Source organism: Hermetia illucens, chromosome 6 (genome assembly GCF_905115235.1).
Source record: "Hermetia illucens chromosome 6, iHerIll2.2.curated.20191125, whole genome shotgun sequence".
Taxonomy (NCBI): domain Eukaryota; kingdom Metazoa; phylum Arthropoda; class Insecta; order Diptera; family Stratiomyidae; genus Hermetia; species Hermetia illucens.
Window position 1 is genome coordinate 35,624,643 of NC_051854.1, and position 23,721 is coordinate 35,648,363.

Sequence of the window (23,721 nt, forward strand, 5' to 3'; positions counted from 1 at the left end):
CCTCGGGGACGTCACACCCCGTATCGTAAGCGACCCGTTTAAAAATCGCTAACGACCCCTGAGGGAGGGAGGGAACCGAACCCATACTGTCGATCTGAGAGGCCTCCCTGGCTCTCAACAACCGGGAGTAATCTATTCTACACTATTCGCTCTAGCATTTTGCCCACACAGTGTCCAAAAGATATCTAGGTCTGTAGGACGTTGGCTTATCTTTAAGTTTAACGGCCTTAGGCAGTAGTACTAATTCCTGCTGCTTCCATACATGATGGGCGCTACTGAAATTAATAAACGTGTAACTCTATCATTACAGTTCCGAAAATCATGTGTGATCACGGGCTCGAACAAGGTATTATTGGACACTACTTTGACATTCCCAATTCCAATCATAAATAAAATGTCACCTTTAGGAACTCTCTTCAGGACAGTTGTATAATGTCAAATTTAATAATAATGAAAGTCTTAAATATATGGACTAGTAATGAACAATTTTATTGGCATCAATTTTATTAAGAGATCCGCCTTTAAGAACACTTTCTCATTAGTTATGTTACTTGGAGATTTTAATAAATGTATTTCTTTTCATTGGATTTTCCTACATAAAATTTCCATCAAAATTTATAAATTTCATTCATATTTTCGCAATAATTAACAGTGTTAAATACTGACCCTTTATTAGTTTATTTTGACGGAGAGAGCTCCAGCACCTGCTTCACTGGCAATTTGTACCGCATAAATCTAACAGCAACGCCACTTCAAAATTCACGATTCAAATTCTTTTGTTAGGCACAAATATTACAGCAATCGTTTAGTCGCAACATATTGGGTTGATAAAAACCTGAGCCTTTTGTGGGCAAACAATTACATGGCGAACACCCTTGATCGACAATAGCAATGACCGTGATAATGTGTTTAACACTAAGGTCGACACCGAAAGCAACAGCTGAAGTTCGCATAGGTGAAAAACATCGGCTCTTCATACAACCATCGATATAAACCTAGAGATGAGATACATACTTTATGTATATAGTTTTCAACTTTTACAAAATATATGTAAGTTTACAGGTACAGATTTACCTAGGGATGTACGTACATATAATATCTAGAAGGCGTGGCCTAATGTGGTGTAGTAAATGCACTGACTTATGAACCAGACCGGTAAAACTTACTTAAATTATTAAATAAAATCTGTGAGTCTGATGTGGGGGACTTGAATGATGGTAGATTAACTAACGTTCTTAGACTTTTGAAGACAACATTCACTATGTACATAGCTGTGTGGCGCGGCAGGATCTGCAGCATTCGAAATTTATTTCAAATGTTGCGGATGCGGACGGGTAGATGGCGCGGAACTCTCCCCTCACTCATTTTCTGAACGCACCAGGGGAGTGGAGAATTAGCGGCGGAAAAATGCCGTTGGTTGGGACAGTAAGGACCGCATGGAAATAAGTCGGTCTCTTCTGTTCCTAACCGCGGCGGCGTAAACATCATAACCCAAAAAAATTGTTTGTTGTACGCGCATCTTGTAATAAAGTTAATAATTTTTGGTGTTTTAAATAAATAAATAATTTCATTTAATTTTCTTAATAATTTTGATTACTATTCACACGCAAGGTGGATCAAATTATTTAATTTTCATCTTCAATTTTAATTAATACAAAGTTGAGCAAGCAATAGTGGTGACCCCGACGTGATCTGAACACGCAACCTTCTGATCTGGAGTCATTTAATTTTGTGGGCGCAGCTTTGAAATCGGTAGGCCGCTCAACAATATAATTTCGAGATATATAAAGTACAATACAGAGAAGGTTGGATAGCCAAACAATTGTTTGTGAGAAAATATCTTTTTCTTCTTGCCCTAATCGTCGACCGACCTAGTCCTCTTCATTTTAACAGAGTCTGTTGAATTGATAAATTGGTGACCCTGAGTTTAGAATTCGATCTTCTGAATGAAGTGTTTTGTGACTGCTGGTTGGATCGTATCATCAGGATTGATTCAAATTTTACGTTAGGAATAGACCCACGATTAAGTGTACCAGCCGTAACCATCACGCACCAGGGAATGCAGTTAGACTCTAATCTTTTCTCTGAGATAGGCAAACTCCTTGCTTTCGAACGTCACAGGACCAGTGCATATCATCCGTAGTCCAATGGGAAGCTGGAACGTTGGCACCGGACACTAAAGGCTGCCTTAATGGCTCCCGACGATCCGTCGTGGTCGCGGCCCTTGCTTTTCGTCCTCCTTCCCGCAGCTCACCGAGAGGACCATTTCACACCAAAAGCATTGATTGCTTTTTGTTCCCTGCACACGAATTCGAACTGTGCAGAAACCTGATAAAACCTATTCGTATCGTGGGAGCATTCGGTTCTATACGGTGTCAGTTAAGTTCCGAATAGACACCGAATTGAAGCCGAAACACCGTTTCACATTTAACATTTTTACTAGGGCAGGTACTCTCGTATCTTCACTGAATACGCTAGTTCAAATTTGTCAACTTCGTTCGGATGCCGTGGAAGCAGTAGAGTAGTAAAGTAATAAAGACCATTCGAACTGGAAAACCCCAGACTGAACAAAAGATTCCAATGAAAAGGTTGGGAAAACTCGAGGATCCACGAACTCTAATTAGGTAAAGCAAGTATGCCCTCACACTGAGAATAGTTACGATCACGATGAACAAGACATTAGTTAGACCAGTATTTTTCGTTAGAATTAATATCGCTTAATAAAGAATATTCTGTTCTTTTTTATATCACAAGACCCATGAATCCTTTCTACATACATGATGGATGATGATTATAAAAAATGTGGAATTAAGACTTTACGTGTATTTATATTTGTGGACTTATTCTAATATGAATAACATATTTTGAAAAATATAATTTTGTTATTAAATTATATGAAAAGGGTTTATATTTTATACTTACTTCATAGCCCACAATGCCGTAATATTGATCGTTTCTCCAAGTAATCAAAAGAGACTTTGATCCGACAGGTTGCACTCCTATTATAGTAATGATGGGTGGAGAGCAATGGCATAAAGGGGGCGGGTAACATGAGGGTAAGATGTTCATAGTGGGTTTCGTTATGCAACCTTTACCGCTGGGGCACTAGAATATTAAAAATATAAAAATTAGTAATTGAAACCCATGAGCAAATTTCAAACGTTTCCAAATAAGTCCAAAGACAAAAATACCATGAATATGTTGTGATATGTATGCAGCCGCGATTGATCCTAAATTATTGTGCCTGGGGTATTGTGTTATACCCAATGCATCACATACACGACACTAATAACCTAGTAAATGCGTGAAATTTTTCACATACAATTGATTGCAGAACGTCAAACATGCGCAGTACTTTTCTTCTACCTTACAAATTCAAGCTATGTACCGAGAGGCGAATCTGCTGTATGTAGTTTTCTTGGTAGATCCAAACGTCAAAGTTATGTAGATAATGCAAGTAATGTGTATCAATCGCAAATTATTGGGTTATTGACGTTTTTCGGCAAGGCTTGTGTCTCACATATATTATGGGCGCACTTTTAAGCACATTTAATGTGAATTAAATTGGAAATATCTGTAGTTTAAGAACGACAGTCATTTTCCAAAAGCTGTCATTGTAAATTTTGTTAGTTTGCTCCAAAGAAGATTTCCCTCATTTCTGAAAGCAAGGAGAAGAGTCTATGGATCCTCTAGGAGAGTCGACTGTGCCTGATATGTATATGCGCAGTTATGATTAAATATGAGCCTCAGCCAAATGGGCTGCCCGCATATGAAAATATTAGTTATATTTCTAATGCAAAAAATTACACATTTTGCTGGCCGGGAAACTTGTTTGGCATCGAAGTCTGCCGGCTCGTTCGCTCCAAACTTTTGAAGGCCACAATTCAGCATGTTCTTAATATTCTTTATCTCGGTGAATAAAAATCCAAAAAATGAATTCTGTAAAGTAAGGAGTTTTAAGGGTGACTAGAAAATATAAATAATTCATACCATGCTATTGTTGATACCAAATAGAGAATCATCGCATTCGTAGTCCTTAGCTTTATTCAAATACTCATCGCCGATTTGAGTGACGCTTCTCATACCATTTTGGCTCCTTTTGCCTTCACAAATATTAGCAATGAAGTTCGTTAATCCCAAGTACTCACTATTTTTTCCAGGAGTACAACTACATTTACATCTAGGCAAACATGTATGAGTTGGTTTGTAGAAGCCGCCTTTCAAATAAAATGTATAATTATTCCATAATTGTTTAAATAACAAATGTCCTAACAACAAATTATGTTTGAAATTGGGCTATTTCAGTAAGTTTGAAAACACAGTAGAATCTGGATATAGCGACAACCAGAGGGTTGGCGATATTACGTCTGTGTGATGCACAGAACGGATATTCTAATTTTGTTTCTTTTTATTAAAGTTTGGCTTTAGGAATGTATAAGAAGCAATTTAATTAAATTTTATGTTTTAATTCAATCCAATCTGTTATATATGTAATATAATAAATAACCTTGAACTTCATCTTCTTTAGCCTTTATCCCTTTCGGTAGCAGGGGTCGCATGTTTAGATTGAATTCATTACTTTTTTGCTCTATCATAGGCTTAGTCTGCTCGAGTCGAGGGATTCTCAAATCACCATCTAGTCTATCAAGCCATCGTAGTTTCATTCTGCCTTTTGGTTGTTTCCCATTAACTTATAAGTTCAGGCCAATCTTAGCTAGTGAGTCTTGTCAGTGTGTCGACGGCGGATATCCTTAGTTTAGTTGAGTTTGCTGGGGGGAGCCGCAGCTCCGAGCGCTCAGGCCATTGTTAGGCCCATTGTATTATCCACGTAAATCGCCTATTCAATGGCTTCCCGGCTACGGCGTTCGCAGGCTTTAGCGAATCTGAGAACATTCTCCAGGGGGAGAGAGTGTGGAGGTTCTTCATTGAAGAAACCTTGCCAAGCTGTCTTCGTCTGAGATCTGAGGATGCCGGGCAGTTGCATAAAAAGTGCAGGGCCGTCTCCTCCTCCTTCTCACATTGGCTGCACATAGCCGAAACCGCCACCCCAATCTTTTCTATATGGTAGTGTAAGGAGCAGTCTCCCGTTAAAATATATAAATATATATATATATATATATATGACGTACCAGGTTTACCCTCACCTGAGTTGCAAACGCAGAGCTGCATGCGACCAGGCGCGTGTCATGGGTTGCGGATAATGACATGACCCACCGGGTCAGCTACGAATATCGCAAGTTAATCTTGTAAATAAGTAGCCGCGGACAAGCAGAACGTTTCCCTTTGTGTTCGTCCTCCCTTACCGATTCTTCCCGTTCAGGGGGAGTAAACCTCCTTAACAAATCCGTAATCCGGGGTGAAGGGATCGACGCGCCTATCGGATGAATTGCAGTGACGTTACACTGTATTTCAGCGGCTCCCCTCCAAATACCTTCCCTACCTTTGGAGGTAACCATGGGGCATTGCAACATTGGGGCTCTGTTGCAGGGCTGACTGGTTCCCCATTACTCGTGGGAATAAAATTGGGGACTTTTGTTTAAATTCTTTAAATGGGACCCCAGGGACACGAAGACAGTACCCAACACGGATAAGGGTCGTTCAACAACATCAGAGCGGCTCTTCGCCCTTGGATGTTTTGGCGGTTATGCCGTCAACCACCAGGGACGGGAGACCTAGGCGTCGTATGGTTTGGACGAGCCAACTTAACGAATTTATCGTCCGCGCCTATTACCGTGTCACGGATTTGGAACGGAATCCATCAGGGTACAGACATCGACTGCATGACGCGTTCATAACCCGATTTCCGGAGCTAAGTCATGTTCCGGAACAGAACGTCGTCAACCAGTACCGAGTGATCGTGAATAACAACCGAGTTGCCTTACCAACTAGGCAACAAATCTTCCAAGAGGTTTCACTTGAGCTCGGGCTGGAGTCATCAAATTACCGGACTAGTCAAAGGAGTAACACAAGTACTCCACCTGTAAGGCACTCCATGAATCCAGTAGTCAGGAGAAGCTTAGTAACTGGGGATGTCGACCCAATTTATAATGAGGCTTTGACCGCATTCCAGGTCGCATTCACAGAGTATGCTGAGATTCTCCCAGACGCTAGGCCAAGGATCCCAAAACTGAAGTTTACTTCGGCAACTACTAACATCATTGCTGCCGTTGACAGAATTTTGGCTGATCGTTTGGCTAGCGAGATTACTGCTACAGAGGTTCACAGCCTGATCTACGTTGCAGCTGCCACGGTTATTCGTCTCCATAACCAACATCTTAGAGCGAATAACAGAGGTATGCGCAGAAGGACTTTGCCGTTCTGGGTGTTTCGACTCAACAAAAGAGTCGAAAAGTTGAGAAAGGAGATTGGTCGTGTGACGCAAGCACTCCTTGGAAATCCATCACCAAGAGTGCACAGATGCGTTGCGAACATCATTGGAAACTACCATCTGTCCAATGATATGCCAATCGAAGAAATCCTCGAGGTGCTGAAGCAGAAACTTGCGGTATGCTCCAATCGCATCCGTAGGTATCAGAAAAGCTTTCAGCGAAGGACAGACAACACCTTGTTCTTCCAGAACCAACGAGGATTCTACAAAAATCTCATCAACTCAGGTAGGGAAAGTAACCTCAATCTGGATCAGGCAGAAGACTTCTGGAGAAGTGTTTGGAGCGAATCCAGTCGTTGCAATTTAGAAGCAGCGTGGCTCCCACACCTTATGCGTTCATGCGAGGCCCTCCCCGAAATGACCATGCCTGACGTAACTGAAGCCGACGTTAAAGCAGTCCTTGACAAGGCAGGTAACTGGAAGGCGCCAGGAGTTGACAAGATTCACAACTTCTGGCTGAAGCGGTTCAAGAGCACTCACAGGATATTGGCAAATCAATTTAATCAGATGATTGCCGATCCTGATTTAGTTCCACAATTTTTCACCAAGGGGATAACTTTCCTCATCCCCAAGGAACAGGGTGTCTCTTGCCCTTGAAAATGTCGACCAATTACTTGTCTTCCTACCATCTACAAGGTCTTCACTTCAGTTCTGTGCGCGAACATCTCAAAACATCTTGATGTTCATAAATTGATAGCTGAGGAGCAAAAAGGATGCGCAAAAGGCTCCCGAGGCTGCAAAGAACAGCTTATAATCGATACGGTAGCTGTAAAGCAGGCTGTCCACCAAAAACGAAACATCTCGACAGCCTACATCGATTATAAATCAGCCTTTGACTCCATATCACATTCGTGGTTACTACAAGTGTTACGCTTGTATAAAATCAACCCGAATGTCGTTCTTCTACTGAGAACAGTAATGAAGAATTGGAGCACGAAGCTATCGGTATCTTCGTAAACATCAGGAGAGATACCAATCAGGCGTGGCATTTTCCAAGGCGACTCTCTAAGCCCACTGTGGTTTTGTTTGGCTTTGAATCCGCTATCCCATCTTTTGCATGAAAGCAAATACGGGTTCCAAGTCAAGCATGGCATATTGTCGAAATGTACATTAAGCCATTTGATGTACATTGACGACATCAAATTGTATGCCAAAGACGAGAACCAACTTCGCTCCTTGCTGGACATCACCATCCAGTTCAGCAGGGATATCGGCATGCAGTTGGGTTTGGAGAAATGTCGCATAAAAACAATTGTTCGGCGAAAACACACCGACAACGAAGTATACAGCCAAAATAACATCCGAATTGAGGGCATGGATTCGGACGACGTCTACAAATACCTCGGCATATTGCAAGCAACAACACCTGCTGTGGCAATTATGAAATCTAAGTTGCTGGGGGAATTTGAGCGGCGTCTGGATCTTGTCCTTAAAACTAAGCTGTACGGGAAAAATAAAATCATGGCAATCAACACCTTTGCCATTCCCGTCCTTCTATACACTTTCGGTGTGATACAGTGGAGTAATACTGATTTAGAATCTGTCAATAGACGGGTAAGGGTAGTTCTTGCAAACACAACATGCACAATAGAGCTGCCGAAAAATTGAGGATCACTATCCCACGTCATCAGGGAGGAAGGGGGGTACTTGATTTAAAAACGTTGCACTACAATCAAGTGCATTCTCTTCGTGAGTTTTTCTATGAGAAACAATCCTCTAGCCAAATACATCAGGCTACCGTCATGGCAGATAATAAATTATCTCCTTTGAACTTGAGAAGCGGAGAATGGGATCCCATGTCGAATGTTACTTCAGTCCAACAGAAGATCGACATGTGGAAAGAGAAACCCATTCACGGAGGTCATATAAAAAATTTGTTGTTGTCAGGCATTGACATCGAAGCCTCCAACAAATGATTGACAAATGGTGTACTTTTCTATGAGACCGAAGCATTCCTAACTTCAATTCAGGATGCTTCGCTCCCAACAAAAAATTATAAACGGTACATTCTTCACGACTCCTCAATCACCAACTCCAGTTGTAGGTTATGCAACTGTGAAGAGGAGACCATCCAGCACATAACATCTGCGTGCAGGATGTTGAGCGGTACCGAGTACACCAATCGTCATAACTCCGTCTGCAAGATTCTCCATCAAAACCTTGCGTTGAAGTATAACTTAGTGGCAACCTACCATCCTTACTATAAGTATACTCCGCAGAGAATCTTGGAAAATGATCGGGTGAAACTATTGTGGGATCACACTATTGCCACCGACCACAGTGTAAATCATAACAGACCCGATCTAGTTCTGCTTCTGAAGGAAGAACGAGCGTGCTTTATAATCGATGTAGCCGTACCGTTGGACCGGAACACTGTTGAAAAACAGCACGAAAAAATCCGGAACTACGGCCCCTTGGCAGACGATATGAAGCAGACTTGGAGACTACAAAAGATCCAAGTAGTCCCAGTAATAATTTCAGCGACGGGATTAGTCCCGCAGAACTTACATAAAGTGCTGAAAACGCTCGATCTTAGGGCTGGACTATACATGGAGATGCAAAAAGCAGTTATCCTTGCAACCTGTGCTATAGTCCGAAGAGTCCTGTCCGGTAACAATCTGACCTAATGGGTTTCAGTCTTGATCCGCACTGTCTTCAATATAAGATCCATGTCTCTGTAGTGTAGGACCTCCGCGTCATTGACTGAAGTGTTTGCGACAATCGGGATGTAGCAATACATTTTCGCATGGTCGCACACACTTTGCGTTAAAACGCATCATCGCTGTGATGCGGGCCTTTGGATGTTGCCTTCAGTTCGGTTGGGCGGGAAGAGGGTCCGTGGGCTTTTTGAACTATATATAACGGTTTTCATGTCCCACTTCTTAAGGGACAACAAAAATGCCGCTCTAGTGACCCCAGTCTTTTTCATGGATGGATACATTCAGTGTATCCGTTTTGGTGAAAGTCCCCAGGTCTAGAGCAATCTGCAGGATTTCTGATATTGTTCCTGGAGATGGTACTTCCACGTTAACTTGGGAGTCGAAATGTACTCCTAAATACTTGGCTGTTTGTGCTAGCTGGATTTTCGCCCCTACTAAAGTGGGTAGCGCATAGCTACCCCACCTGACGTTCCTAGTGATTATAATTAGTCTAGTCTTCCGAGCGTTCACCGTGAGTCCATTGTGGAGGCACCAACTGTGGATTTCATGCAGAGTTGCATTTAAGCGGTCACATACTGCGTCTGCAAACTTGCTGATAATTATTACGGTTGGGTCGTCCGCAAATGCTTGCGCGAAGACTTTTTTGTCCTCCATGAGCCATAGCGAGAAAGAGAACCTCGTCCTGTCGGCAACCCCGAGACATCCTGCTTCAATAGACTTCTAGCCGACCGATATGTGAATTTTTCTCCACTCTAGCATGTGAAGGATCCAACTGATTAGCAGCGGTTCGATTCCATGCTGTCTTGCCACATCACAAATTGCCGCGAATGAGGCATAATTGAAGACACCTTCGATGTCCATGAATGCGCCTAAGGCGTATTCTTTTTCAGACATCGCCTTTTCAATTTTTACGGTGAGTTCATGGAGTGCTGTCTCTGTGGATTTGTGGATTTGCCTTTCTGGTAGGCGTGTTGACTATGGTGAAATGGCCACTTAGGAATGTGTGTATCCCTTATGAACCGATCTACTAGTCTTCTAACCCTTTTAGTAGAAAACACGTTATACTGATCATTGAGGTCGTTCGTCGAAAACTCTGTTTTATTCAGATCAATAGGGGATCGTGCTGTATGATGTAACCGTTTCACTTATGGACAAATCGCTCGAGATCACCTTTGTTGTGAGACACTAATCAAATGTTGACGGATGCGGTGATTGTGACGGTTGAGTGTCAGTCTCTCGATTTCGTTGCCTCGGCTTGGAATTTCGGTCGCCTTTGATGTTTGTGTTGGTTTCCCCGTGCTATCCCGCTGCTGTAGGCTTATCACTTGGACAGCATTAATTGTGGTGACAATGAAACTGAAGAACAGTCTCATTGTGTGGATGCTCTTCAGATCGCGTTAGAGCAGTTTAACCCCACGCACAAGATCCTGTTCCATTAAGTGTTGTCACAATTCTTACTAATTAGTTTCTGCGGCATGTGGATGATGTTGCGAATGCAGCTGTCAAGAATGCATTCAAGAAACTTCATGGTATGTAATAGATACGGAACCCGTTGGTAATTCATGCATTCTGCAAAGTTGGCATCCTTTTTTCAAATTGTAACGGTCGTGCCTTCTTGCCTATCAGATTGCGTTTCATTTTCTTCAATAATGTAATTGAAGAATCCGCTGAGCAAGAGCGTTGAGCATAGAAGGGGGGAGGGTGGGAGCGGCTCATTACTTATAATTCGTTTGTAAATATATGAGATGCTTGTTGTATAAGCTACTGTTTTTTAATAAATTAATAGTTGTTTAAACGGATATATCTTTATAGTGGCTTCATGGTCTGGTTAAAAAAATACAGGGGCTACGAAATATATCTTTCTAATGTTTAGAGAATCAGGATAAAGCCGATTTCTAAACTAGGAAAGAAATGACCCTGCGGATATAATCAAGAAATGAAGAAAATTAATGAGGTGATGGCCGATTTGGTTAAGCGCCAGTCCTCCTCGTTTTGGGCACGAGTGCCACTTGTACTGTCTTGCTACTGTAGGCTTATCATTTACCTAGCACTAAGTATGCTGATAATGAGACAGTCTAATGGCAAACGAAAAAAATCTATACAAAAACGAGACTGTTTATGCCCCATACTCTGCGAAGGAGTGAACAGGAGAAATACGAAACGATGTCAGCTTCCTATATGATATGTGCAGAGTAGTGGTAAAATATTTGCTCCCAATGTGTGAGAGGTTTACTGCCATGTTGGGTATGGTGTGATATGAATGCTTGGCTCAGTTTCAACAAAAGTTTCCATTATTGCCTGCGCTCATTGATTCCGTTGAAGAGTTAATGTTGGTACCTTAGGTTTGTCCTTTTCGTATAACATCGAAGCAGAGCCCCAGTATCTCTTTCGTGGGGCTCTCCTTTAGGCCTTGTAGTGTATGCACGACGGGAAGCCTCAATCTCTCCAAATGGAACGAAAAGATTGTTTTTCGTTGATTTTCTTTGCATTGTATCCAACAAACTGTACGTTATTTTGTAATCCCACTTAGCTTTTATAAACTTGGAAAGGTTGATCAAATCTACTTACCTCTTGGACACGGGCATGTTGGATGGTTGGATATATCATGGGTTTCTTTTTTATTTTCACAAAGTACATCCCGAATTTGCTCCAAGACCTTAGAACACGTCAAGTCCTTTTCGGAGACAGAGAAATTCATTCTGGGTAATGGAACCGCTGGCTCGTTTCTAAAGTTTCTTGGTTCAATCTCATTAACCGAACGGCTATTTCCCGAAACCGGAAGATCTTTTTGTTGAATTGGAAAATCTTTTCGTTGGACAGGAAAACCTCCCCCTTGAACTAAAACATCTCTTCCTTGTACCGGGACATGACTGCCATGTGACGGAGTCATATTTTCCTGGATGTTAAGATTTCCTTGGACTTGGAAATCTCTATTGCGCATAGAGAAATTTCTTTCATTTGATGAAAAATCATTGATCGGAAGGTTCTTTTCACTAGTTTGAAGATCCTTTCTTATGACTGGAGAATCCTTTTTGGTTTTCAGACGGTTACTTTCATACGTTAGATCATCGCTTCCGTAAATCGAAATGTTCTGCCGTTGCTTTTCGCATTCCTGTGCATCCATTTTCAAAGGTTTAAATTTTAACGGACGACTATATGTTGTTAAAAAAGGGCAGTCGGGACATCCACAATTGTTCGGGCATTTATTATCAGTAAAATCCCTAGAGATTCTATGATCTTTTTCTTTCGGGTCTTTAATTTGGTCATCCACTCCCTGACTGATGACACTCGTTTCGTTGATTGGTTCTTTCACTAGATCTTCGTCCCATTCGCCTCTCTTTTCACTTGTTTTTTCCTCCTTTTCCAACTTTTCACTTCCAGTTCCTCTAACGCTTTCATATTCTCGTCTACTTTCATTTTCCGACTGGTTTTTTGATCCTGGTTTTTGGCTTTTCGAGCTGTAGATAGACTTATGAGATGATATTGTAAATGGCGAAGTTGTAGAGCAGCTACAAATGGTAGTTGATTTAGAAGGGGATATTGTGCTAGGAGATTTTGAGTGAATAGAAACTTCACTGGAGGCCGATGATTGACACGAACACCCCGACAAGTTTGATGCAAAGTCAGGATTCAACTCATCAGGTACAGTTTTTAAGAGCTCGGAGTCCTGTGATTGTTGCTCAAAACTTTGGATTCCACTCCCTTCATTTGATTTATTTTCCAATTCCGAAGAAGTTCCTTGGCTCGCACAGAGATTTTGTGTGCATACGCAAGTTTTGCTCTTTGCAGAGTGATTACTTGAGTTAGAAGTGATACTCCCTACATTAGATTCATCTGAAGGACGCTGAATACAAGTACAGGAATCCGGCAACTCAATCAACTCTTTATTGTACTTAGGACAACTGCATCTAGAGTCATCTTCCGCTAGAAACCCTAAGAAAATCAAACATGATAACGATTTATCACACTCGTACATGTAAGCTAAAGTTACCTTTTTCTTTACTGTCACCTTCCACTTTCAATTGTCTACTCTCAGCTTCTGTAACATTCGTTACTTTTATTGAAGTTTTAGATTTTATTTCAGTTTGAATTTGAGTTTCGACATCACCTAACTCAGATATTCGCATTGTAACACTAAATCCTGCTGATTCACATATAGTAGACGTGGCAATTTTCCCACTTCTAATTTCAGGTGACATAGTTCCAACTTGGTTACACTCTAGTGATTCACTCGATTGCCCACTTATTGGAGTATCTTCTTTATTCACCTTATCTGTATCCAAATCAGGGTCTTCTTTCTTTTCTTCGACCTTTGATGTTGAAGAAACTTTTGCTTCTTCAAAACTGTTTAAGTTGGGAGAATACTTGCTGGTTTGATTTTCCGGAACTCCAGATTTACAGGAGCAGCATTCTATGCATGAGCAGGATTCACTCCCTGGTTCACTATTTTTGGAAGCAGTGTTTAAGTTGGGAGAATACGTGCTGGTTTTATTTTCAGAAACTCTCGATTTACAAGAGCAGCATTCTATACGTGTGCAGGATTCACTGCCTGGTTCATTGTTTTCGGAAACTATTAAAGTCGCCGCGTCCTTTTTATCACTTTTTATAGAAAGAGCATCTTTTTTTATTTGTGTTCCATTCGATTTTACACACTCTAGATCCTCTTCACTTTCATTTGAAATGTGCTGACTGATGTAATTATAGGATTCCTCTGGGCAAAGACAACTAGCGCAAAGACATTCAGCAGAGTGTGGTTCATCTTGAATCTCAGGGCTTGAAGTATATTCACGTTTGCAAATGTCGCAAATGCAAGTAAATTTTTGATTGGAAGACCTCATGCCGTGTTCATTTGAGGCATTTCCTGAAACAAGTGACGAATGTGCAGATTTGACTTCCAATATGGATTTAGTAAGTACTGAGCTTTGGTAGCTATAATGCAGGCCTGATTCGCATTTGCACTGAACATGAACATTTTCTTCATGGACCTTGAAAGATTTGATGGAACTATGGGTGGTCTGCTCTACACTTATCATTGATGGTGGCATAGAAGGTGCAGTAACTTTATTTAAGACTCCTGAAGTTTTTCGATTTACGTTGTCTTCGAAACCATTTCCCGAATCCACTGACGACATGAGCGATTTCCTCTTCTCTGGTCTGTTTGATTGTCTACTAGACTTTCTAGATAAAGAATAAACAGGTGTTTCACATAGGCATAGAGTGCTCAGTTTGTCGTGGCTACTATTCTGCTTTAGAGATCGGGAGGACAATGCTGGTTCGCTTTTACATTTACAACAAATATATTCTGTTTCAGAAAAGCGGTTTGAGCTTTGATAAGACAATTTTAAAGAAGCATTACTGAGATTAGACGTACGGTTTTGAGAAGCAATTGAAGATTGTGTAGTTTTACAAGCACTTGACATATCCCCCGATACAGTTTTATTACTTGCAGTTGCTAGGGATATTTTCAGACTTTTTGTTGAATGGATAAGGGTTGTCTCACTTGTAGATTTGGGACACTGACACATAAGAGGAATCTGATTCATTCGCCGACTTTTTTCAATGCATGTAAAATTGGAAGAGCCTCTCAATGTGAAGTGACTTGTACATTTTGGTAGCTCAGCTTGTTGCTGGCAGAGGCAACATATCGAAGAAGTTAGGTATTCATTATTGTTTTTAGGACTATTTCGAGCTAAATGTTGTGATCCACATAAGGGGCAAACACAATCTTTCTGCTCATTGGATGTCTGCCCACTGGAAGAGTCAAAAGCATGTGCGTATGCTGACGAGGACACTGCATTTAATATATCCTGTTCCATGTATCCCTTTTCAGCTAGTTTGCTACCTTGCATTCTTTCAAATTTTCTAGATCTAGGATTTTTATTTTTATTAGTAACTGATTTTTGCTTTATATTTAGCAAACATGCACAGCAGTGGCAAGATGTGGAGTCTTCTTCCGGATTCCAGTCAATTCTATCATATATAGCATCTGGAGTTGATGAAATTGAAGTAATATCCCAGTTGATAGTTTCAGATTCGCAAGTACACCTAGGGAAATTTGTAGATTCAATTGGGCTAGAAGCATAGCTTTCTAGCTCTTCGCCACACGAATATCTCCTACCCGTTTCATCTGAAACTTTTCTGTTCGAAACATTCGTTTGGCCAACCGTTGGAGTACCACATTTGCATTCTAGTTTATGTTGGTAAAACTGAGCACATTCAGCCTTAAAAGCATATGCACATTGACAAGGGTACTTTCTTCTCTTCAACCGAATCATTTGTTGCATCATCGGTTTTCTACTAACAACAGGAGCGGCTGAACCTGCTGACTTCCGCGAGTAGCCATCACTGCTATTTGTAGAATACATTGAAGTAACACTGCTACTCATATTTATCGGCTGATGCAAATTGGCTCTGTGAATCACTTCCTTCTGGCGTTCTTGAGTAAGGTGTATCTCCTGAAAATTTGCCACAATTTCAGAGGAAACTATATCCGTTGGTTTCCTTGGATTGACTCCTTTAAAACATTCGCACGGAGCATGTGTAAATTCAATTTGCCCTCCATTACTTCCTTTGTTCAGGGGAGCCTGCTTTAGTTTTCCAAGTTTGGCCTGATTTTCACATCTACTTGAATTATGCTGGTTGTGCTGGTTCACTCTACTTGAACCTTGTGGATGTCCGTCCTCCCCTCCAGCTTGTTTTCTTTTTCGTTTACTTTGAGGAGTCGCTTTTCTTGAATTTCTGATTAGCTTGCCTGTCATATTTGATAAGGATTTCAGCTTCTCACGAAAACTTTGAATATGTAAAAGGCTGAAAGTCGATGTATCTCCATCTTCAAATGACGAGTGTACCGTCCCACTATTTTCCATAATCAAATCTTAAATAGAAAGTTATTCACGATGACTTATACATTCAAGAGAAAAAACTGAATGTTAACACTACTGAATTTTTTTCCAAAATTTATCGAACTTAAGAGACTATTCATATTATAAATAACGCTTTCATTAGCGAAAAATTTAGATACTTGACAGCATTTTAATAAGTCACTGACGGGGCTTCTTAGATTTATAGGCATATGTTGACATTGAAAATAAGTACATAGAGATGGTTGTTGGGAAATCCGCTGGCAATTCCACAACAGCAGCTGAGAGAGCTTAATTTTTTTTTAACTGTTGTTAATATATTGTGGCTAAATAAACTTAACGCTTCTTATTAGTATAGCTGTACGATTCCGCAAGGAATTTGAGTTGCTTAGAGCACATACAGAAGATTGGTCCTACACAGAGAACTGCATGGCCAAAGAATCTGAAGGTCTTACATGAATTATTACTATCCGAAAATCCATCCACCAGCAAGGATCCGCATGTTGATATTGAGAATGAATAAGAGTTGAAACAAGTTTTGAACTTCTCGAGCATCCCCTTTATAGTTTAGATACAGCTCCCAGCAATAACTATCAAATTACTGTTTCCAACAGCCAGCTTCTAGCGCTTTTTAGATACTACGTGGCGGCGCGCAGCTACGGATACATATTAATTTAATTAATCTCTAAATCTTCAGGTAGTGAGATTTCCGTCTATGATAACGAAGAATTTGTCATACGACATACTGCATGTTATTGCTACGGCAAAATTCTTTGAAGGAATCTGAAAATTTACCTCAGCCTTTTCCCATTGTTTTGGCTATCATTAACACATGCAGCAATTACATAGTTTTGCGTTGAATTTAGGGGGGGAGGTGTACATTTTTTTTCGCCAAATATAATCATGTTAGATATCAAATGAAAGGCCTCGATTAGTACTTTTTGAATCCGGTGAATCCGGTAATTTTGATATTGCTTGGAAAGGCACGGTGTGCGGGGGGTCGAAAACGATTGTTTCTTTAAAGGACTCATTCTTAGAAACTATCCAACTGGAAAATCTGAAAAAATCATGAAGCTGCCTCTATACGATGTTGAGACCTCAAAAAAACCCGGGGGGGGGGGGGGTATTTTACTCAAATATAACTACGTTTAGGTTTTCCGTCTTGTTTAGTTTTGCTTTAGTTTTTATTTGGGTGGGCATTTGTCCCATTTGTACCTAGCTCGTAATGTTTATGCATTTAGTTTGTCAGACCATTCACTTTAGTACGATGCAATAAGTCTGCATAAAAGTGGTAACTTTGACTTGCGATTTCCATCAAATTTGGTAGTATCTTGCTCTATGGTATAGCCTTTATTACGGAAATTATGAAAAACTTGATTCTTCTGGGATAAATTGAAGGGCGGTTCACAGTAAATTTCTAAAAAATATACTAATAGCGAACATGGTAATATGCCTACTATTATTAACTTTATTTAAACAGGTTTCACTATGGAGAGCATTTTGAGACCTAGGTACCATGTGTATGGACCACAATATTTTTTCAGATATATGGGTTGGGTAGTTTCTGAGAACGGGTCCTTGAAAAAGCTGACTGCTTTAATTTCAGGGCTACGGAAAGCTCGATCTACAAATTGGTCACCAAAGACTTCCCGCTTAATAAATAAGAAAATTCAAATCATCCGATACTCTTCAAGAACAAAGAACCAAGCGAAGTTCTTCACAGATACTCCCACTTCTGAAAATACCACACCACTTATAATTCGTGGCCTAGATAATACTTATTCCGCACAGAAGATTGCTGAACGTCCACCATATTTCCAGCGTGCTTTCTTTGAAACCGTTCGTTACAATGAAGGCGAAGAGGGGCATATGAGCCTATGGCTTGTCACTTTCGACGCAATTTTCGAGATCGACCATCTCAGCACCTTGATGATGCGCTACGGAGCAGAAACTCAATCTCCTACACTCCACAACCGTCATCACATCAAGTTGTTCTGGATCTCCGTACGTTTGCCGAACCATCCCAACAATTCAACACAATGATCAATCTTCTGATATGCAAACATGGATGTTAGCATCATTGAGTTGAATATCAATTCCGTAGCCAAACGGGCTCGTAGGCGCTAACTTGAACTGTTCCTCGGTGAACATAAACCGCACTACCGTCATAGGCTCTCATTTCAAAATTTTAAACTATTCCGTTTCCGTTTTGCTAACCAATCAACCACACACATTCTCGGTGCACTGAAATATTAGTCTCCGACAAGTTTCCACATTGAAGCAATTCAGGAAGAATGCGACGAACTCTTGCCAGCTCGGTCCCTCAATTACTGAAACTTCATCTCATCCCCGGAAGACATACACAACAAAAAACTTTACAGCGGAGATTATTTAGAAATAGATATTCTCCGCAATATTCCTTTCTCAAGAACGAAATCCATGACCTCGACACTTTTATCCGTGATAGAATACTCACCCGGTATACCAACCACTTGCATAACCGCTTGTCTAATATAGAAATTAATCCAAATACGTACAGGGGACTTCGTAAAATCTCGGCGCGACTGGACAAAACTGCCTGTTCCCTCGACATCCTACTTCAGAACATTGCACCTCCCGAAAAAGCAAACGTCATAGCGAACCATTTCCTCAAAGCGCACCATTTTAGATTCCACATGCGTGACCAAAGCTTCGAAGCCGGAGTCACTGTATCAATCATCTCTCTTAAATCTATACCAATATATCCCCAAACAATCAACCGATTCAGCCCATTCTAACACCCACTTCTTACAACCAGACCTACTGGTTCTATCGCACCAATTTACTTCGTCAAGAACAAATCGGTCGTCAAGCGGAGTAAAAGCAAAAAATCGACTGGACTTGACCAAATCCTAAATATTGTTCTTAAAAAATTTTCTGCTACCATTAGCCCCGTCATGTCCTCTCTAAACGCTCACCTCCCTGCGAACTGAAAGTGTTCTTAAATCATTCTATCCCGAACAAGAACGAAAATTCTTTTCCTCCCAATAGTTACAGGCCTATCTGCATTCTTTCAATCTCCACAAAAATGTTAAGCGCATTATTGAACTAATCATCGACGAGCACTGTGATAGGAACAATATTCTCTCAGATTTTCAGTTCACCAATCGAACAGATCATTCGGTCGGACACGTCTTTTCAATCCTTAAAACTGACATCCTGCTTGGCATTCTTCGCAAGACACATACAATAGCTTATCTCCTTGATATAAGGAAAGGTTTGGACTCCGTATTGCAATACAGATTAGTCTATAAGCTCAATAATATCCTAAATTTTCATCTGCACCTCAGCAAGCTACTCTTTCAACGTCCTAGAAATTTCAACAACAGCTCTCCTCTCCTTATGTCAGCCCTGCTGGAATCCCACGATAATAACAATCGTTGGTGCAACAAACCATATTGGAGCAGGGCCTTGAAGTGTGTTGGAGCACTTCATTCAAGACCCTAAATCCCACAAGAATACATCCTTTTTGTAACTATTTTTTCGGTTTTCACAATAGATGTTCCCAAGCCCGGTCCTGATTGCAATTGCGATTTCCATTCCTAATGTTAAACAAGTTGTATACCTAGGCGTTACCTTCACCTCCAACTTATTCAACATTCCTCATGTTAACAAGGCACCAAACCGTGTAAACAGCGCCTTCAAATCACTATATCCCATCCTTCCGTTCAATAAACCCACTCCACAAAAGGCCAAAATTGTCTGTTATAAATAGTTAATGAGCCATTTGATCACTTTCGGATTCATCTTCTGGACGGATATCTCCCCTAGGCACGAGGTAGATACCCAACCAGAATCTCTACGATTTCTCCCAAACGCCGCCCACCGATGTTGTGATGGCCAGATACGCGGTGAATTTCTTAGAAAGGTGTCAGTCACTTTCCAACTCTCTAGTTGCCGAGGGTCTGGGGATTGAGGTCGATGAGGAATGTTTCCTCCATAAGAACCCATTCCTGCAGTTCCATACCATATTTCATATATACAGTGATAATCGTCTGTTCGACAGAGAAGGTACAGTAGTCCTCTTTACGCCATTTCCAGTCATAATAGGTCCCCCTACCATCTGTCAACGCCCCCACTCTTCAACCATCCATACACATAAACCAGATATAGCGATAGGAGCGTTTTTAGGAGCTTTCTCCAGGGGCAATCCATGTCTATCAACTTATTAAATTTTATTAATTTAAGATCTACAATTACAACAGGTTAAGTGTGTGTCAATGACTTAATATTAAAAATGTTGTTTGGGAAAAAAAATTGTTGGAGAAACAAAAGACTTAGGGCCCCACAAAAAGCATCTTTCTTTATGCAAAGGATTTAAGGAGGTGGTCACAAGTGGAGAAAAAATCTTTTACATTCGGAGCTCCAATGGAATAGAGGGAACCAAAGACCCATAGTGGCAACTACTATTTTTGCAAAACCAACTAGCTAATCACCCAAGAGACTTATATTTGACAAAGGAAGTATTTATTGGAATCTGGATCATTCCTTCATAACAAGAAAGGAAGAAATTCAAGCCTGTAGGTGAGATGATTGGAGTCTTTTCATAGATTCATTAACGAGGAGGCTGAAAGCAGTTTTGTTGAAGGATGCTTCAAGAAACCTCTTTGTAAAAAATCAAATACTCCGACCACAAGTGATTAATTTGTGGTGACTTCAGGGTTTGGGGAATGTTACTCAGACGATAATGCAGAGTCACGAAATTCTTTTGCTTCATTTGTGAATGGGACCGTAGGGCAAGAGATGAGATCTGGATATAAAAAGAATGGCCGACACAAAAAAATCTGGGGTCTGGGAGCTAAAGTATTTTCGAATTTTGTTGTTTTCAGTATCTATCCACAAAATTCCCTCGTATCTTTCTTGGACCGGACATTAGAGAACTTAGACTGGATAACGACATTGAAAAGTTACTGAGCTCGGAAGAAAAAAAGCTTGAACTGCATTTAAACACCTACAAAAATTTAGTCCAGTATATGTCGTACAAATTTGAAGAGGTCGGGTGTGATATGAGTTCACTTCTTGAAATCAGACCTAGATTTTTTTTCTCAATATCTTGGTGCAGGGGTATTAAATAAATGGAAAAACGATGTTGAGGTTACTGGAACGTAAACAAAAAATTTCGGAAAATTCCCATAGGAGGGGCTACCTCGCAGAAGCAATCTGCCAGATTGCTCTTCTTATTATTCTACCCAGAAATGCAATCAAATTGCTCAAAAATGGTTCTTGGCAGGAAAAAATGGATTAAATAATTGACGGTCATGGTATCGCTCATAGATTTCGTCATTGTGTAGGCTACGGAATCGTCCATCCTCATGTAGGGGGCCAAAAATCCTTCGGAGGATTCTTCTCTTGAACGCGGCCAAGAGTTCGCAATTTTTCTTGCTAAGAACCCAAGTTTGCGAGGAATACATGAGGACTGGCAAGATCATAGTCTTGCACAGTAAGAGCTTTGACCCTATGGTGAGACGTTTCGAGCGGAACAGTCTTTGTAAGCTGAAATAGGCTCTGTTGGCTGACAACAACTGTGCGCGGATTTCATCATCGTAGTTGTTATCGGTTGTGATTTTCAACCCTAGATAGGAGAAATTGTCAACGGTCTCAAAGTTGTATTCTCCTATCCTTATTCTTCTTCGTGTTTGACCAGTGCGGTTTGGTGTTGTTGGTTGATTCGTTTTCGGTGCTGACGTTGCCACCATATATTTTGTCTTGCCTTCATTGATGCGCAGCCCAAGATCTCGCGTCAACCGCCGCCTGCTCGATCTGGATGAAGGCAGTTTGTACGTCTCGGGCGGTTCTTCCCATGATGTCGATATCGTCAGCATAGACCAGTAGTTGGGTGGACTTGAAGAGGATCGTACCTCTTGCATTTACCTCAGCATCACGGATCACTTTCTCGAGGGCCAGATTAAAGCGGACGCATGATAGCGCATCCCCTTGTTGTAGACCGTTGTTGATGTCGAATGGTTTTGAGAGTGATCCTGCTGCTTTTATCTGGCCTCGCACATTGATCAGGGTCAGCCTAGTCAGTCTTATTAATTTCGTCGGGATACCGAATTCTCTCATGGCCGTGTACAGTTTTACCCTGGCTATGCTATCAAAGGCGGCTTTAAAGTCGATGAACAGATGGTGCAACTGTTGTCCATATTCCAACAGTTTTTCCATCGCCTGCCGCAGAGAGAAAATCTGATCTGTTGCTGATTTGCCTGGAGTGAAGCCTCTTTGGTATGGGCCAATAATGTTCTGGGCATATGGGGCTATTCGGCCTAGCAAGATAGCGGAGAATATCATGTAGATGGTAGTCAGCAACGTGATACCTCTATAATTGCTGCACTGTGTGATATCTCCCTTTTTATGTATGAGGCAGATAATGCCTCGTTGCCAATCGTCAGGCATTGATTCGCTGTCCCATACCTTGAGCACAAGTTGATGAACCACTTGGTGTAACTGGTCGCCTCCATATTTAACCAATTCGGCTGTAATTCCATCGGCTCCGGCGACTTATGATTTTTTAGCCGATGAATTGCACGGACTGTTTCTCCTAAACTTGGTGGTGGCAGTATTTGTCCGTCGTCTTCAGTTGGCGGGACCTCCAACTCGCCGATGTTCTGGTTGTTCAGTAGCTCATCAAAGTACTCAACCCATCCCTCTAATATGCCCATTCTGTCGGAAATCAGATTTCCCTCTTTATCTCGGCAGGATGAGCATCGAGGTGTATAAGGCTTCATCCTGCTGACTTGTTGGTAAAACTTCCGCGCGTGGTGCGGTTGCTTCCTGCACTTTTCTAGTTCACAGACTTGTTGGTTCTCCCAGGCTTCCTTTTTCCGTCTCTGAAGTCGCTTCTCCGCTCGACGGAGTTCGTGATAAGTCTCTGCGCGTGGCCGCGTTCTTTGAGAATGCAACATTACTCGGTATGCGGCATTCTTCCGTTCCGTTGCTAGCTTACATTCATCGTCAAACCAGCCGTTCCGACTCCTTTTGCGGCTGGGGCCAAGTATGTTTGTGGCCGTATCCATGATAACGTTCTTCAGGTGATTGTGAAGATCATTTGTTGATGCTTCATCTCCAGGTCCTCTGTTGACTGCGGTTATTGCGCTATCCATTTTCCTCTTATAGGTGTCGCGGAGGGTTGTGTTGTGGATGGCTTCAGAGTTCACTCTCACCTGATTGTCAGAGGGGATTCTAGGTGGTATTGTTATTCGAGCTCGGAGCACCATGCCAACGAGATAGTGATCCGAGTCTATATTGGCCCCCCTATATGTTCTGACATTCATGAAGGCTGAGAGGTGGCGGCGTTCGATCAACACGTGGTCAATTTGGTTGAAAGTGGTACCGTCTGGAGAGGCCCACGTATGTTTGTGGACCGCTTTCCGCGCAAAACAGGTACTTCCAACAACCATTTCGTGTAAGCTATCGCCTGAATATGGGTTCCTTTCCTACTTGGCTGTTCAAATCCCCAAGTATGATTTTAATATCATATCTGGGACAGGCTTCGAGGGTTCGTTCTACTGCCTCCTAGAAGGTGTCCTTCTCCGACTCTGCAGTCTCTTCTGTAGGGGCGTGAACGTTGATGAGGCTTATATTTCTAAACTTGCCTCGCAAGCGCAGAGTGCATAACCGTTCGCTTATGTTTTCAAAGCCGATAACAGCAGGTTTCATTTTTTGGCTGTTTAAGAAACCTACTCCGACCACATGGTTTACTGGATGACCGCTATAATATATGATGTAGTGGCTCTTCTCCAGGAAACCGGCCCCTGTCCATAGCATCTCTTGCAAC

General features: G+C 41.4%; 1 protein-coding gene across 2 annotated transcripts; it reads right to left on the minus strand.

Moving 5' to 3' along the window:
* Positions 1-473: 473 nt before the first annotated feature.
* On the minus strand, positions 474-13,038 carry LOC119659709. 2 transcript variants are annotated; one of them, XR_005250366.1, is made up of 6 exons: positions 11,617-13,038; positions 3,991-4,217; positions 3,808-3,939; positions 2,923-3,105; positions 667-995; positions 474-592 (listed from the first exon to the last, which is right to left on the minus strand). XR_005250366.1 is itself a non-coding variant. In XM_038067963.1 (5 exons), the coding sequence occupies exons 1-5, from the start codon at positions 13,022-13,024 to the stop codon at positions 780-782; spliced, it is 2,166 nt and encodes a 721-aa protein (XP_037923891.1). In that variant the 5' UTR covers positions 13,025-13,038; the 3' UTR covers positions 617-779. The 2 variants fall into 2 exon arrangements, 1 of the variants encoding a protein (XP_037923891.1); XM_038067963.1 differs by lacking the exon at positions 474-592 and having other exon boundaries at positions 617-995.
* Between the last annotated feature and the right edge of the window lie 10,683 nt (positions 13,039-23,721).

Coding starts and splice junctions, on each gene's coding strand:
- LOC119659709 (XM_038067963.1), bottom strand. CDS start 13,024: ATGTACGAGTGTGATAAATCGTTATCATGTTTGATTTTCTTAGGGTTT. Junction 3,106..3,807: donor TTTCCCGGCCAGCAAAATGT/GTAATTTTTTGC, acceptor TTAATATTCTAG/TGCCCCAGCGGTAAAGGTTG. Junction 996..2,922: donor ACGGCATTGTGGGCTATGAA/GTAAGTATAAAA, acceptor TCTCATCTCTAG/GTTTATATCGATGGTTGTAT.